General features: G+C 38.9%; 1 protein-coding gene across 1 annotated transcript in view; it reads left to right on the top strand.

Annotated features, from left to right (window-relative positions):
* The first annotated feature begins 295 nt into the window (after window positions 1–295).
* The window catches only part of LOC128657428 (zinc finger protein 41), a 108,566-nt gene continuing 92,692 nt past the window's right edge, over window positions 296–16,169 (top strand). The window contains exons 1-2 of the mRNA XM_053711780.1: window positions 296–349; window positions 6,666–6,788. Coding sequence (XP_053567755.1) covers window positions 6,711–6,788 — 78 coding nt within the window. The 5' untranslated portion in view covers window positions 296–349; window positions 6,666–6,710. The remainder of the gene's footprint in view (window positions 350–6,665; window positions 6,789–16,169) is intronic.

Consider the following 16,169-nt stretch of genomic DNA (forward strand, 5'->3'; position numbering starts at 1 on the left):
AATGCAGGACACATTCAGCACTTACTAAATTAAATATCTTATATTGTGTCACTTCATCCCCTTTAACGCTCACACACCCATCACCCTAGTATCTGCCCCTATATATCTGAAATGCACTAGTCCCCATGATCCCTGCGCATCATTTTATTAACACATGACAGACTTTGCGTTACAACAAACCTCTTCATGTCCAGGTAATTGTTTTCACCCGGGTCCTCATCATCATGGAGCCATAAACCTCGAGTGTGCAGCTAGATCCCGTGCAGCTAGAGGATCAGTGAAATCACAGCAGCCACGTGACTGCTGACATAATCGGTCCTTTAGCTGGACTGGATTTAGTCACTACCTGGTAATTTAGTAGTTTTGTGTAATGCAGGAGATAATGCAACAGCTAACGGAAACCGCTTGATGGTCAGTGGGGACTGAGAGTCTGTACAGGGGCTGGAGTGTGAGACAGAGGGGGGCTTCGAGTCTACAGGGGCAGAGTGTGAGACAGAGGGGGGCTGAGAGTTTACAAGGGCTGGTGTGTGAGACAAAGGGGGAGAGAGCTGAAATTCTGTATAGAGAATGGGGTTTAAGACAGAGGGGGCTGAGATATGAGACAGAGAGGGCTGGGAGTCTGTACAAGGGCTGTCAGTCTACAGGAGCTGGCGTGTGAGACAGAGGGTGGTTTTAATATACATGGGCTGGGGTGTGAGACAGAGGGGGGCTAAGCACATGTACAAGGGCTTGTATGTGAGACAGGTGGGGAGCTGAAAGTCTACACAGAGGCAGGGATGTGAGACAGAGGAGGTTTGAGAGTCTGTACATGGGCTGGGGTGTGAGACAGAGGGGGTATGAGAGTCTGTACAGGGTCTGGGGTGTAAGACAGAGGGGTGCTGAGAGTCTGTACAGGGGCTGGGGTGTAAGACAGAGGGCTGCATAGAGGCAGGGCTGTGAGACAGGGGTGCTGAGTGTCTATACAAGGGCTGGGGTGTGACATAGAGGGCGGCAGTGAGTCTACATGGGCTGAGATAGGAGACTGATGGGGGCTGAGAGTCTGAGGGAGTGAGGTGTGAGACAGAGGGGAATTAAATTCTTCACAGAGGCAGGGGTGTGAGACAGAAGGTGTTGAGTGTCTGTACAAGGGCTGGAGTGTGAGTCAAAGGTGGGCTAAACATCTGTATAGGGGATGGGGTGTGAGACAAAGGGGGTTGAGAGTATGAACAAGGGTTGGGGTATGACACAGAGGGGTGCTAAGAGTCTACAGGGGCTGGGGTGTGAGGCAGAGGGGTCTATGAACCTGTACAGGGTCTGGGGGGGGGTGAATCAGAGGGGGGCTGGTAGCTTGTACAGGCACTGGCATGGCTGAGAGTCTGCTCAGAGGCTGGGGCGTGAGACTGTACAGGGGCTGGGGTGTGAGATAGAATTGGGCTGCAAGTCTACAGGGGCTGGGGTGTGAAACCGGGTGTTTTTAGTCTACAGGGGCTGGGGTGTGAGACAGGTGGGGGGGGGTAGAGAGTCTGTACAGGGGCTGGGGTGTGAGGCAGAGGGGGCTAAAATTCTGCACAGAGGCAGGGGTGTAAGACAGAGGGGGCCTGCAAATCTGTTCAAGGGCTAGGATGTGAGACAGAGGTGGTTGAAAGTCTATACAGAGGCAGGGGTGTGATATAGAGGGGGGCTGAGAGTCTGTAGAGAGGCAGGGTTGTGAGATAGAGGGGTGCTGAGAGTCTGTACAAGGGCTAGGGTGTGAGGCAGAGGGGGGCTTAGAGTCTGTACAGGGGATGGGGTATGAAACAGAGGGGTCAATGTACCTGTACAGGGTTTGGGACGTGAGACAAAGAGGGTTGATAACCTGTACAGGGGCTTGGGTGTGAGGCAGATGGGGTGGCTGTGAGACTGTACAGTATCTGGGGTGTGAATCAGAGAGGCACTATTGTTGGAGGTCTAGAATTTTTCTGCCCTAAGTCCGGTGATGTAGATCTGTTGGTGAATGTCCTGACTACAAATGTTGTTCTAGATCCAAGGGTCTCATATTCATATTCCGGCACGGTCATTAAAGCCCTTTGGCCTTTTGAGGTCAATTTATTGTATACCATTTATTTGGGTAATAATAACTACTGTTTTTTCTCAGCTGCTAAGTTGGTTAATTCCGAGTGTAAGCACTGAAAAAGCGCTTTGTATCCTCTTTGGGAGAAATACGCAATATATTTACTAGTTATTAAACTGCATGAAGGCGCGGTTCTCTATCCAGTCATTCGGGGGGGCAGATTGAATTGTTTTTGGATCAGTCCAAAATCTATATTTTCTTTGAATAGATTTTTAGAATGAGACCTTCTATGGGAAGAATCTTCTTTCTCAGTACACTCTGTGATTTATGTTCAGGAGTGATTATGCCAGTTTTTATTGCAGGAACAGGGTTTGGGTTTATATTCATTTCTATTCTTTGTCCCAAAGAAGAAGGGTTTATTCAGTTAATTTTTTGGATCTGAAGATTTTTATATTGTTTTGTTAGAGTTTCAACTTTTATGTTGGCAATTATAAGGACTATTATGCATTTTTGTTAAGGTCATTTCATGTCCACTCATTTTACAGGATGTTTATCCTCATATTTAATGTTCATTCAGTCCACTTATGGATTCTGAGATTTTTCTTTTTTAGATAAGCTTTACCAATTTGTCAGTTTTCCATTTGGTTTAGCGATGGCTTTATGAATCTTTTCATAGGTTCTTGGTGCCCTTCTTCTGTCTTTAGGCAGCAAGGTATGGTGGTGCTTCCTTATTTGGATGATATCTTGGTATTAGCTTAATATTTTCTTTTATTAATATGGGCAGATAGCTCAGCATACTAATGCACTGTGCCTGAGCCCTGTAGAAACCTGAGGGTTGCAGATTAAATTCTGGGCGAAGTCCATTCAGCCTTTCATTCTTCTGAGGTCAATTAAATGAGCAGTGTTTTAAGTCCCGTATGGGTAATTAGACATGCTTACAAGTACCCAATACATACTTATGAAGGAGCAGTATTCATATATGTGGATCTTTCTTTTTTGGAATCTCTTATGAATCAACTAAGTTTTGTTTCTTCAAAACATAGTTGGAGGATTTAATTTACCTAAGAGTTTTGTGATTCCTCAGACAAGGGTCACTTCTTTTTGGGTTTTTAGATGGATTCTGTGTGCATATCTTTGTCTTTATCGGACAAAAGTCAATTGTATTTGGCATTAGCCTGTTTTACTTACAGTCTGGTTAATTTCTTTCAGTGGCTATGTGCATGAAAGTTTTTTATGTCTCATAACTGCAGCATCTGGCGTGGATCCCTTTTGCTCGTTTTTCTTCTGAGATCTTTTTGCTTTGCCTACTGAATCTATGATACAGGGTTTGTTTTCAGATATCAAAGTTGATATTTTTAAATCCTAACACTCTTTTCTCCCTGTTTTTGATGATTAGTTTATCATCGTTTTAGTCAGGGGGTCTCTTTTTGTTCGTCCTTCCTGGACTGTATTCTTAATGGATGCAAGTCTTGCAGGTTGGGGAGCTGTCTGAGGGTCTTTGACAGCACAAGGGGTTTGGAAACTTCAAGAGGCGAGGTTTCCAATCGATATTTTGAACTCCGTTCTTTTTTCAGGCTTAGCTTCTTTTAGGAGTTTTTTTCTTTCAGACAGACAATGTCACAATTGTGGCATATGTCAATCATTTAATAGGGACTCACAGTTCCTAAGCAATTAGGAAGTATCTTGAATACGTTCTTAGGTGGTTTTCCTCTCCTTTACGATTTATATCTCAGGTTTAGACATTTGGGAGATGGATTATCTCAACCATCAGTCTTTACAACTGGGAGAGTGGTACCTCTATACAGATGTGTTCTATCAATTTCCCAGGTACCTTTTCAGGTCTAGGGATCCTCAGGTGGAAATGGTGTATACTTTAGCAGTGTCTTGGTTTTTGCAACCTGGCTACCTCCTTCCGCTTCTGTTTTTTTTCTTCCAAAGGTGTTCTTCAAGGTCATTTTGGAATAGTCTCATATGTGTCTGATAGCATCAGCATGGCCTCTTAGGTTTGGTATGTGGATCTTGTTCGCATGTCCAGTTGCCATCCTTGGACACTTTTTCTTTGGCTAGCCCTCTTGTTTTAGGGGCTATTTTTTCCATCAGGATTTCAAATTACTACTTTGAAGGTATAGAACTTGTTTAGTCATAGAGGTTTCTCTGACTCAGTTTTTTTCACTATGTTGCAGGCTTAGAAGTCTGTTTTAAAGAACATTTATTATAAGGTTTGATAAATTTATATTTTATGGTGTTCTCATAAATTCTTGTGCGATTCTCTTAGTTTCTTCAGGATGTTTTGTTTTACGATTTGTCTATAAGTATTTTTTAGAGACACATCTTTGCCTTTTCCGTTTCTTTTTATAAGAAAAGATTACCGTTCTTCCTGACATTTGCTGTTTTGTTCAGACTTTGGTTAGTATCAAGTCTGTTATTTTATCAATTTCTCCTTGGGGTCTTGAATTGTTTTTTTTTAAGGCTTTACAGGCTCTTCTGTTTGAGCCTATGCATACTTTGTATATTAGACTATTTTCTTGTAAGGTATTGTTAATTTTTAAACAATCTTTTTAGCTAGAAGAGTTTTCTGTATTGTCTGCTCTCTCTTGTCACTCTCCTTTTCTGATTTTTCATCAGGATAAGGCTGTTTTGCGGACTTTGTTTAAATTTCTTCCTAAGGATTTTACTACCATTAGTAGGGAAATTGTTGTTCCTTCATTATGTCCTAATCCAAAGAGATGGACAGTCTTCGCTTCAGAGATTTACAGCTCGTTCTACTAGTTCAGTAGCCACTTCTTGTCCTTTTAAGAATGAAGCTTCGGTTGTTTAGTTTTGCAAAGCAACAACTTCTTCGTTGCATACATTTACTAAATTTTACCATTCTGATGTATTTGCTTCTTTTGAAGCAGTTTTTGGTAGAAAAGTTCTTCAAGCAGCTGTTTCAGTTTGATTCTTTTGCTTATGTTTTAAGTTTTTTTTCTTCAATTTATGAGAGAAACTTTTTTTTTTGTGGATTTAATTATTTCAGCAAAAATGGCTGTTTTTATTTTTTCCCTCCCTTGCTAGTGACTCTTCTTTGGTCTTCCACATCTTCGGTATTTCTATCCCATACGTCACTAGCTCATGGACTCTTGCCAATTACATGAAAGAAAACATAATTTATGTAAGAAATACCTGATAAATTCATTTCTTTCATATTGGCAAGAGTCCTTGAGGCACACCCTTTTTGGTGGTTATGATTTTTGTGTATAAGCACAATTTTCTTTCCAGTTCTTCTTCTTGTATGCTTTTTTACTCCTTATTTTATCACCCCACTACTTGGCTATTCATTAAACTGAGTTGTGGGTGTGGTGAGGGGTGTATTTATAGGCATTTGAGGCTTGGGAAACTTTGCCCCTCCTGGTATGATTGTATATCCCATACGTCACTAGCTCATGGACTGTTGCCAATATGAAAGAAATGAATTTATCAGGTAAGTAATTACATAAATTATGTTTTTTTAATAAGAAGATAGATAACACCTTTACTACCTAATCTACAGCTTTTCATAACCAACATTATTATATTAATATATTTTATAATCTCTGAATTTGCAAGTTTCTAAGCCCTTGCAGGCCTCCTCCTATCTCAGTGCTTTTTACAACCAGACAGTGGTAGATCATGTGTGCCATATAGATAACATTGTACTCAATCCCGTGGAGTTATGCAGGAATCAGAACTAACTGGCTAAAATGCAAGATGTAAAAAGCTCTGAGATAAGGGGCATTCTCAGTGCATCTAAGCAGAGGCTTAGATACAGATAATCATAGAGGTAAAAACTATATTAATATTACAGTGTTGGTTATGCAAAACTGGGAAATAGATAATCCCTTTATTAACCATCTTTTTAAACAATAACAATTTTCAAGAAGACTGTCCCTTTAACGAAATATGAAGAGGAAACACATCACAGAGCAGTACAATATATATAATTTTCTGAAGCTAGGTTAACAGAGGCTCAAGCACAGCTGTTCAGAGGGTGTTGGGCACAATAACCAGTCTTGACGCATATGTAGTAGGGCAAAGACAACTCTACAGACCTTAGGCCCTGGCATTGTTTTTTTTATATATTCTAGTTGCCGTGAGACTTTTGTGCCCAGTATTTGTTGTGCCCTCACATAAGCATGCCTCCCAAAATTTGTAGTGTTATCCTATGATCAAGGTATTATGGGGGTTATATGATTCAGGGGCAGATTCCGGTTTGGGCATAAATAGCAGTTGAAGAACCAAGGGGAAGCAGGACAGAGCTCCCAGTTTGGGATAATACCATAAATTACAATACTGGTAACCAGGGAGCCGTGACACTTAGTGTTTTACATCTGCTTCCTGATTTATCAGATAACTGCATATTCCTGTATAAATTCACCCTTCTCTTGCTTCTTATGAGCTTAATATTAAACACATGTATCACCCCATAATATGTGGCAAACATGCTACATAAAGATTGTCATGTTACCTGCAGCTTGTCACATATGTAGTATTATATTGTGCATCAGTGAAATAAACATGTTTAATGTCACATAAATATCTTTTTACCATAATATAAATATAGTAAGAGCTCTGATTATTTCCCACCTCTCATTTTATTCATCTTCTTTTCTTCTCACAGGTGTCACATTTATAGCATCTGACTTAGTCACTGACGATAAACAAGATGAACAAATACAGGAAGCAGATGGCAGAGCAGTTCCTGAGTCAGGCCCTGGGCATCATCTGCCTGCTGACTGGAGAGGTGAGAGCTGCTGGGGAATGTCATGATGACACTGACCTATTTACTGTGCTTCTTCTGATCCACCAGACCTATCTCACTAACCCTATCTTCAGTTTACCCAGACCATCTCACTAACCCTAACTTCAGTATACCTAGACCATCTCACTAACCCTAACTTCAGCTCACCCAGACCATCTCACTGACCCTAACTTCAGTATACCTAGACCATCTCACTAACCCTAACTTCAGCTCACCTGGACCATCTCACTAACCCTAACCAGTATACCCAGACCATCTCACTAACCCTAACTTCAGTATACCCAGACCATCTCACTAACCCTCACTTTAGAATAGCAAGACCATCTCACTAACCCTCACTTTAGAATAGCAAGACCATCTCACTAACCCTAACTTCAGTATACCCAGACTATCTCACTAACCCTAACTTCATCTCACTAACCCTAACGTAAGTATACCCAGACCTTCTCACTAACCCTAAATTCAGTATACCCAAACAATCTCACTAACCCTAACTTTATCTCACCCAGACAGTCTCACTGACCCTAACTTCAGCTCACACAGACCAACTCACGTACCCTAACTTCAATTCAACCTCCTGCAAAACCTACATCCACAAAACCTACCCCAGCAGCCAGGGTCCTCTGCAGAATCCTACACTGTAAAACCTCCTTCAGCACTTACGATCCCCTGTACACCCCTTCACTGTAAAACCTCCCCAGCATCCCCTGCACAACTATCCACTGTAAAACCTCCCTGGTGCCTTGGGTTGCCTGAAAAACCTTCCACTACTAACCCTTCACCAGCACCCAGTGCCCCATACACAATTGTCCCCTTTAAAATGTTCCTCAGAACCAGGGAACACTATCAACTGTTAAACACCGCCAAACACACACAGTCCCCTGCACAATCCTTAATCATAAAACCTCCCCAACACCCAGGAACTTCTGTACAACCATCCACTGTAAAACATCCCCCATACGCATACAATCTTTCACTAAAAAATTAAACAACCCTAGCACCCAAGCCCCCCTTCCCAGCTGCATGACTCTCTCAGGCCCTAATACATAAATCTAATTTGTGCACAGGAAATAAAAGTAGCAAACACGCAAAGGTCAAGTCCAGCGGGAACGCATTGGGAACGGAGTTCCTGCACTTTTTTTGCAGGTGGACCTGGCAATAGAACAGAAACGCTTAAGTAAACACTGCTGCTGTTGGTAGGAGGAGCTGGAGCACAGTCTGGTTAAAGGGATAGTGAGATCCTCTAGTAATGGGCAGTAACACTTCCTACAATACACTAAATGCAAGCCTGTCAGTGGTCCTGCTTTGGGATCACCTCACACTCACCTAGATTACAAGTTTTGCGCTATAGAGGGTGCGAAACAAACGCAACAAAAGTTGTGTTATGTCACCCTCCATAGTGCTGCCATTACGAGTTTTTAAAAAGCCGTCTGGTGTGTGTGATATGGTTGCGATGAGCGCCACAACACACAAAATCCAAGCACTGCTTTGACGTGCTCGTGCATGCTTTCCCCAGAGACATCAATGGGGAGAAAGTGTTCGAAAAAAACCTCACACCTGTGATCCCGGAATGAAAAGCTCCGTAACACAACACTATTTATGTCTATGGGGAAATTTTTTTTAGTTTAAACCTAACACCCTAACATATAACATAAACCCCACGTCTAAACACCCCTAATCTGCTGCCCTCGACATCACTGACACCTACATAATGTTATTAACCCCTAAACCTCTGGCGTCCCACTTCACTAAATAAACATTTTAACCCCTAAACTGACAGCCCCCGACATCGCAAAAAAAATAAATTAAACTAACAACCCCCTAACTTTAAATTAAAATAACAAGATCCCTATCTTAAAATAAATAAAAACTGACCTGGGAAATTAAAAAAAACCTAAGTTTACACTATAAATTAAACTAACATTACTATTACTAAAATTAAAATAACTATCAATTAAATAAATTAAATTGCTCATTAAAAAAACCTAACCCTACTAAAAAAATTAAATCTACAGTTACAAAAAATAAAAAAATACTAAATTACAAAAAAAATAACAAAAATTTGAAATTATTCAAAATAAAAACAATTACACCTAATCTAATAGCCCTATAAAAGGGCCTTTTGTAGGACATTGCCCTAAAGAAATCAGCTCCTTTTCGATGTAAAAAAAATACAAAGACCCCCCCCCCACAGTAAAACCCATTACCCAACCAACCCCACAAAATAAAAAACCTAACTCTAAAAAAAAAAACTAAGCTACCCATTGCCCTTAAAAGGGCATTTAGCTCTTTTTCATTGCCCTTAAAAGGGCATTTAGCTCTTTTAAAAATGCCCAAAACCCTAATCTAAAAAGTTAAACCCACCCAAAAAAAGTTTGAAAAAACCTAACACTAACTCCCGACGATCCACTTACAGTTTTTGAAGTCCGGAAACCATCCTCATCCAGGCAGCGAGGTCTTCATTCATCCATCCATCCAGACGGTGTCTTCTATCTTCATCCAGACGGCGTCTTCTAACTTCATCCCGGCGGCGTGGAGCGGATCCATCCTGACGACATCTGGCGCGGAGCATCCTCTTCATATGGTCGCCGCTGTATACTGAATCTTCAATACAAGGGAGCCTTTTCCAAATGGCAACCCTTGCATTCCTATTGGCTGATTTGATTTTGGAAATTCAAATCAGCCAATAGGATGAGAGCTATTGAAATTCTGTTGGCTGATTTGAACAGCCAATAGGATTTCAGCAGCTCTCATCCTATTGGCTGATTTAAATTTCCAAAATCAAATCAGCCAATAGGAATACAAGGGACGCCATCTTGAAAAAGCTCCCTTGCATTGAAGACTCAGTATACACTATAAATTAAACTAACATTACTATTACTAAAATTAAGATAACTATCAATTAAATAAATTAAATTACTCATTAAAAAAAACCTAACCCTACTAAAAAAAATTAAATCTACAATTACAAAAAATAAAAAAAATACTAAATTACAAAAAATAAAAAAATACTAAATTACGAAAAATAACAAACGAAATTATTCAAAATAAAAATAATTACACCTAATCTAATTTCCCTATAAAAATAAACCCCCCCCCCCCCCCCCCAAATAAAAAATAAAAACCTAGCCTACAATAAACTGCAAATAGCCCTTAAAAGGCGACCGTATGAAGAGGATGCTCCGCGCCGGATGACTTCAGGATGGATCCGCTCCGCGCCACCGGGATGAAGATAGAAGACGCCGCCTGGATGGATGAAGACCTTGTCGCCTGGATGAAGACTTCACCGCCTGGTTGAGGATGGATGTCCGGACTTAAGTGGATCGTCAGGGGTTAGTGTTAGGTTTTTTTAAACTTTTTTTGGGTGGGTTTTTTTTTTTTTTTAAGATTAGGTTTTTGGGCATTCTTAAGAGCTAAATGCCCTTTTAAGGGCAATGAAAAAGAGCTGAATACCTTTTTAAGGGCAATGCCCATACAAATGCCCTTTTCGGGGCTATGGGTAGCTTAGGTTTTTTTTAGATTTAGGTTTTTTTATTTTGTGGGGTTAGTTGGGTGGTGGGTTTTACTGTTGGGGGTCTTTTGTATTTTTTTTTACAGGGAAAAGAGCTGATTTCTTTAGGGCAATGCCCTACAAAAGGCCCTTTTAAGGGCTATTGGTAGTTTATTGTAGGCTAGGGTTTTTTTTTTTTATTTTGGGGGGCTTTTTTTATTTTGATAGGGCTATTAGGTTAGGTGTAATTATTTTTATTTTGGATCATTTTGTTGGTTATTTTTTGTAATTTTAGTATTTTTGTATTTTTTGTAATTGTAGATTTAATTTTTTTAGTAGAGTTAGTTTTTTTTAATGTGTAATTTAATTATTTTAATTTGTAGTTATTTTAATTTTAGTATTATAGTAATGTTAGTTTAATTTATAGTTTAAATTTAGGTTTTTTTTAAATTTCCTAGGTAAGTTTTTATTTATTTTAAGATAGGGATCTTGTAATTTTAATTTAAAGTTAGGGGGTTGTTAGGTTTAGGGGTTAATAGTTTTAATTTAGTTTTTGGCGATGTGGGGGACTGGCGGTTTGGGGGTCAATAGGTTTATTTAGTGGTATTGAGGTGGGAGGCCAGAGGTTTAGGGGTTAATAACTTTATTTAGTGGCAGCGATGTCGGGGAGCGGCGGAATAGGGGTTAATATATTTATATTGTGGGCGAAGTTGGGGTGCGGGGAATAGGGGTTAATAACTTTAGTGGCGATGATGTTGGGGAGCGGCATATTAGGCGTTAATACATTTTATTAGTGGCGGCGATATCAGGAGAGGCAGATTAGTGTTTAATAACTTTAAAATAGTGTTTGCGATGCGGGAGGGCCTCGGTTTAGTGGTTAATAGGTAGTTTATGGGTGTTAGTGTACTTTGTAACAGTTTTGTTGTGTAAAACTCATAACTACTGCTCTCAGATTGCGAAACGGATCGTGTCGATATAGGGTGTAACGCAAGCTTTTTAGCCTCACCCCAAAACTTGTAATGGCAGCGCTATGGAATCCCACACAAAAACGTAATTTTTTTTAGTGCGGGGCTGACGTTGCGTTACAGGCTAAAAGGCTTGCGGTACAGCTATACTGACAAGACTCGTAATGGCTGCGTTACTGTTTTAAAGCTGAAATGGCCATTTTTTTCAGCGTTAAAACACAAACGCAAAACTCGTAATCTAGGTGACTGTGTGGAACACATGGTGCTTACATTTATGCGTCTCTTGCTTTGGGTCATTTATCTCCCCTTAACAAAAATAGGACTATTGCATCCTAAGTGGGTGGGAGTCATCCAATTAAACCCTTCATTGGTTTTAATTTTGCTTTCATTAACCAACGTGTATAGATTATATACAAATAAATACAGTATATAAAACATTATTTATTGTTGGAGGGGTGGAAGTCTTGGTGAGTTCCCACACTTTTTTTGTAGGACTTGACCCCTCCATACACATATATAATCATACAGGTGCTAAAGTCCAAAATGTAAGTATACTAAAAAATAAAAAGGGAACAAAGACTTTATAGTAGCACTCATCTCTCAAACTTATTTATCAGAATGCTAATGCGAGAAAATACTCACAAGAATCAAGAAGAGGCTGTTTAAAAAAAAAAGTGTGAATTCCAGAGCGTATGACCCATTTAAAGGGACAGGAAACTTTCCAATATACTTCTTTTATCAAATTTGCTTCATTATCTTGTTATCCTTTGCAGAAGGAACAGCATTGCACTACTGGCAGCTAGCTGAACACATCTAGTTTTTTTTTTGTTTTTTTTATTGGCAAACAAGATGTACATTGGTACAATATCATAATGAAAAACAAATCCTAAAAAAAAAACAAATGCCAGCCTCATAGTCATAAAAATACAAAACACTTTATCAACAAATGAAATCGACAACATTTAATAAACACCTTTTCAGTAGTTATACCAGATATAAAACAAAATCAGAATTAAAGGGTTGCGATCTTAACCCCCATACCAATCAAAATCGATATTCCATATGTACCCATTGTTGAGATTTTTGATATTTAACCAGGAAGGAGACGAAAAACAACACACAAAAAAAAGCCTTATATGTAGAAATAAATTATCTGTTGTAATCTCTCCTCTTCTTCCTCTCCCCCTCCCAAATTCTTCTCTTACCTAAAACATATTTTTCCATATCTCTTGATACCAGGAGGCTGTGAGAATTATAGACCTACATTCTATAGAATGTCTCATGGGGTGGATAATCTGTGACTGAAATTCTATTGGAAAAGACATAATCACCTTATCCCATTTGTTAATGAATTTTTTAACTTTGTTTTCAGCAATACCCAAAGCATCATATTGTTCTACAGCTATTTGAAACCTAATCTCTCTTAAAAACAAAGAGAAGCTTGGACTATGTTTATCCTTCCAGGATTTGAGAATCAATTGTCTGGAGATGAGGATAGCTGTAGTAATTCTCTATTCTACTTAAATCATTACATAAAAAACATATGGTATTTGTTAAGTGTAAGTATATAATTTGATAGCGTTTGTGGAATTAACCCTAAATTGACTTAAAAATTTAAGGCAATTCTGGGCCCATTTTTTAAAAACCCTTGAGTCAATCCCTTGAAGCGGGGAAAGATTAGAAATTGAATTGTCTATATTCAAGCCTTTACATATTCTATTCCATGCCTTAATTATATTGTAAATAGTATACTTAGGGATATTAATCTTTACATTTTCTATCTTAGGGATATGTAGTAGCGCTCTAAGTGAAAAGGGAAAAGACTGACTCTCTTCAACTTGGTAACTAGATATATAGTCTGTGCCGGCTACCCAATCTAACACCGTTTTTAAATTTGCAAAGCCTATAGATAGGAATATGAGGTTTCCCTTTGCCCCAGAAAAATCTAGAGCAATGAGAATAAAACTTTCTTATATTCTTTTTATATATAAAGACCGGTAAATTCTGTGTGAGGAACAAAATCTTGGTAAATAATATAATCTTAATCAGACTTACTTTTCTTTCATGTAATTAGCAAGAGTCCATGAGCTAGTGACGTATGGGATATACATTCCTACCAGGAGGGACAAAGTTTCCCAAACCTTAAAATGCCTATAAATACACCCCTCACCACACCCACAATTCAGTTTTACAAACTTTGCCTCCCATGGAGGTGGTGAAGTAAGTTTGTGCTAGATTTCTACGTTGATATGCGATTCGCAGCAGGCTGAAGCCCGGTTTTCCTCTCAGAGTGCAGTGAATGTCAGAGGGATGTGAAGAGAGTATTGCCTATTTGAATACCATGGTCTTCCTCTAGGGGATCTATTTCATAGGTTCTCTGTTATCGGTCGTAGAGATTTCTCCTACCTCCCTTTTCAGATCGACGATATACTATTATATACCATTACCTCTACTGATTCTCGTTTCAGTACTGGTTTGGCTATCTACTTTATGTAGATGAGTGTCTTTGGGTAAGTAAGTCTTATCTTTTATTTATGACACTCTCAGCTATGGTTTGGCACTTTATATGTAAAGTTCTAAATATATGTTTTATACTTATATTTGCCATGATTCAGGTCAATCAGTTTATTTTCCTTCTATCAGACTGTCAGTTTCATTTTTTTGGGAAAATGCATATGAATTAAATATTTTTCTTTTATTCCTTCTTTAAGGTTTTTAAATTGTATCCTTTGCCGGCAGTTAGTTTTCAGTTTTGAGGAAAGATCCCCCAAGTTAATGGGGCTATCTCTACTCTTGCTAAACATACTACTATTCCTGTAGCAAATAGTATTTATTTTTTTCCTTCAGATGGGAAACTTGTATCTTATTTAAGGAAAATTATTTAGACCTGTAATTTATTTGGCTGATGTTGCAACTGCTTCAACTTTCTGGTTGGATACTTTAGTTCAACAAGTATCGGATTATGATTTGTTTAGCATTGTTAAGTTGATCAACATGCTAATAATTTCATTTGTGTCGTCATTTTTTGATATTTTTGCAAATGAGGTTTAATCTATGTCTTTAGCTATTTTAGCTAGAAGAACTTTGTGATTTCAATCTTGGAATGCTAATTTGATTTCTAAATTCCATATTTCTTTTTTTTCCAAGGTAATCAATTATTTGGGTCACAATTGGATTCAATTCTTCAACTGTTACACTGGGCTTCAAGATTGAGTTCTAAGACAACATTTTAAGCTTATATTAGTTTTTGTTCTTACTAAGGAACGGAATCCTAATTCTTCCCCAAGTAACATGTTTATAATTGGAAGTTTTCTTCATTCAATTTAAGCCATTTAAAGATCAAAGTCAGCTCCCCAAATTTGCATGTAGGTGCGGTTCTTATTCCAGCTTAGCTTCTTAGATTTGGGTACAGAATAGGATTCAGAGTAAAACCGTCTGTGAGAAGTCTTTTTTTCTCTAACATATTCCAGTAAGGCTCACACTTTTCTGAAGTGTGTTTCAGACCTGTATGTATTGGGTACTTGTGAAGCGCGGCTGGTCACCCGTTGGGGCTCAAGGCGCTGCTTAGACCTGGAGTTTTCTGGGGTATTTATACCAGTTCCATTTTTAGGAACAGAGTTTGGGGGTTTTATTCAAAACTATTCACTGTCCCAAAGATAGAAAATCTTTTTGAATTGTCATATAAGTGTACCATCTTTTAGAATGGTGTTTATATGGTCTATTCTGCCTTTTGGTCAGTGATGGCATTATTTATTTACAATAGATACAATAGATGCATATCTTAATTTTCTGTTTTCATTCAGATTATTTTCATTTTCTGAGATTCTCTTTTTTTGACAAGCATTACCAATTTGTTGCTTTTCCTTCTGGTCTAGCGACAGCTCTAAGAATCTTTTCAAGGTTCTCAGTGTTTCCTTATTTGGACGGTCTCGTGGTACTGGCTCAGTCTTTTCGTTCTGCGGAATCTCATACGATTCAACTTTTGTTGTTTCTTCAAGACATGGTTAGAGGATCTTTTTATCAAAAGCTCCTTGATTCCTCAGACAAGGGTCACCTTTTTTAGGTTTCCAGATAGATTGTGTCAATGTCTTTGTCTCTAACAGACAAGTGACAATTTTATTGGGTTCCGTTTGTTGGAACCTTCAGTCTCTCTATTATTTCCTTCAGTTGCTATATGCATGGAAGTTTTAGGTTTCATGGCTGCAGCATTGGATTCGATTCCCTTTGCTCATTTTCATAGGAAACCTTTCCAGTTTTTTATGCTGAATTAATGGTGCAGGGATTCTAGGATATCACTTTTTATATCTTTGAATTCCAATGTTCAACTATGTTTGACTTGGTGGTTAGATCACCATCATATAGTTCTAAGGGTCTCTTCGGTTCATTCAACCTGGACCATGATCACTACAGATGCAAGTCTTTTAGGTTGGGAGGCTGTCTGGGGATCTCTGTCAGCACAAGGGGTATGGAAATCTCAGGAGGCGAGATTACCATTCGATATTTTGGAACTCCGTGCATTTCTCAGAGGTCTTCAATTTTGGCTTCTTTTTGAAGAATAGACGTTTATTGTTTTTCAGACAGACAATGTCACAACTGTGGCGTATGTCAATCATCAGGGTGGGACTCTCAGTCCTTAGGCTGTGAAAGAAGTATCTTGGATACTTGCTTGGGCTAAATCCAGCTCCTGTCTAATTTCTGCGGTTCATTTCCCAGGTATAGACAATTGTGAAGAGGATTATCTCTGTCAATCAAGCTTGACATCCGGGAGAATGGTCTCTTTACCCAGATGTGTTTTTTTCAAATTGTTCAGATGTGAGGGCTTCCAGAAATAGATCTGATGGCATCTCATCTAAACAAGGAACTTCCCAGGGGCCTATTCAGGTCCGGGGATCCTCAGGCGGAAGCAGT

This window comes from Bombina bombina, chromosome 4 (genome assembly GCF_027579735.1).
Source record: "Bombina bombina isolate aBomBom1 chromosome 4, aBomBom1.pri, whole genome shotgun sequence".
NCBI classification, from domain to species: Eukaryota; Metazoa; Chordata; class Amphibia; order Anura; family Bombinatoridae; genus Bombina; species Bombina bombina.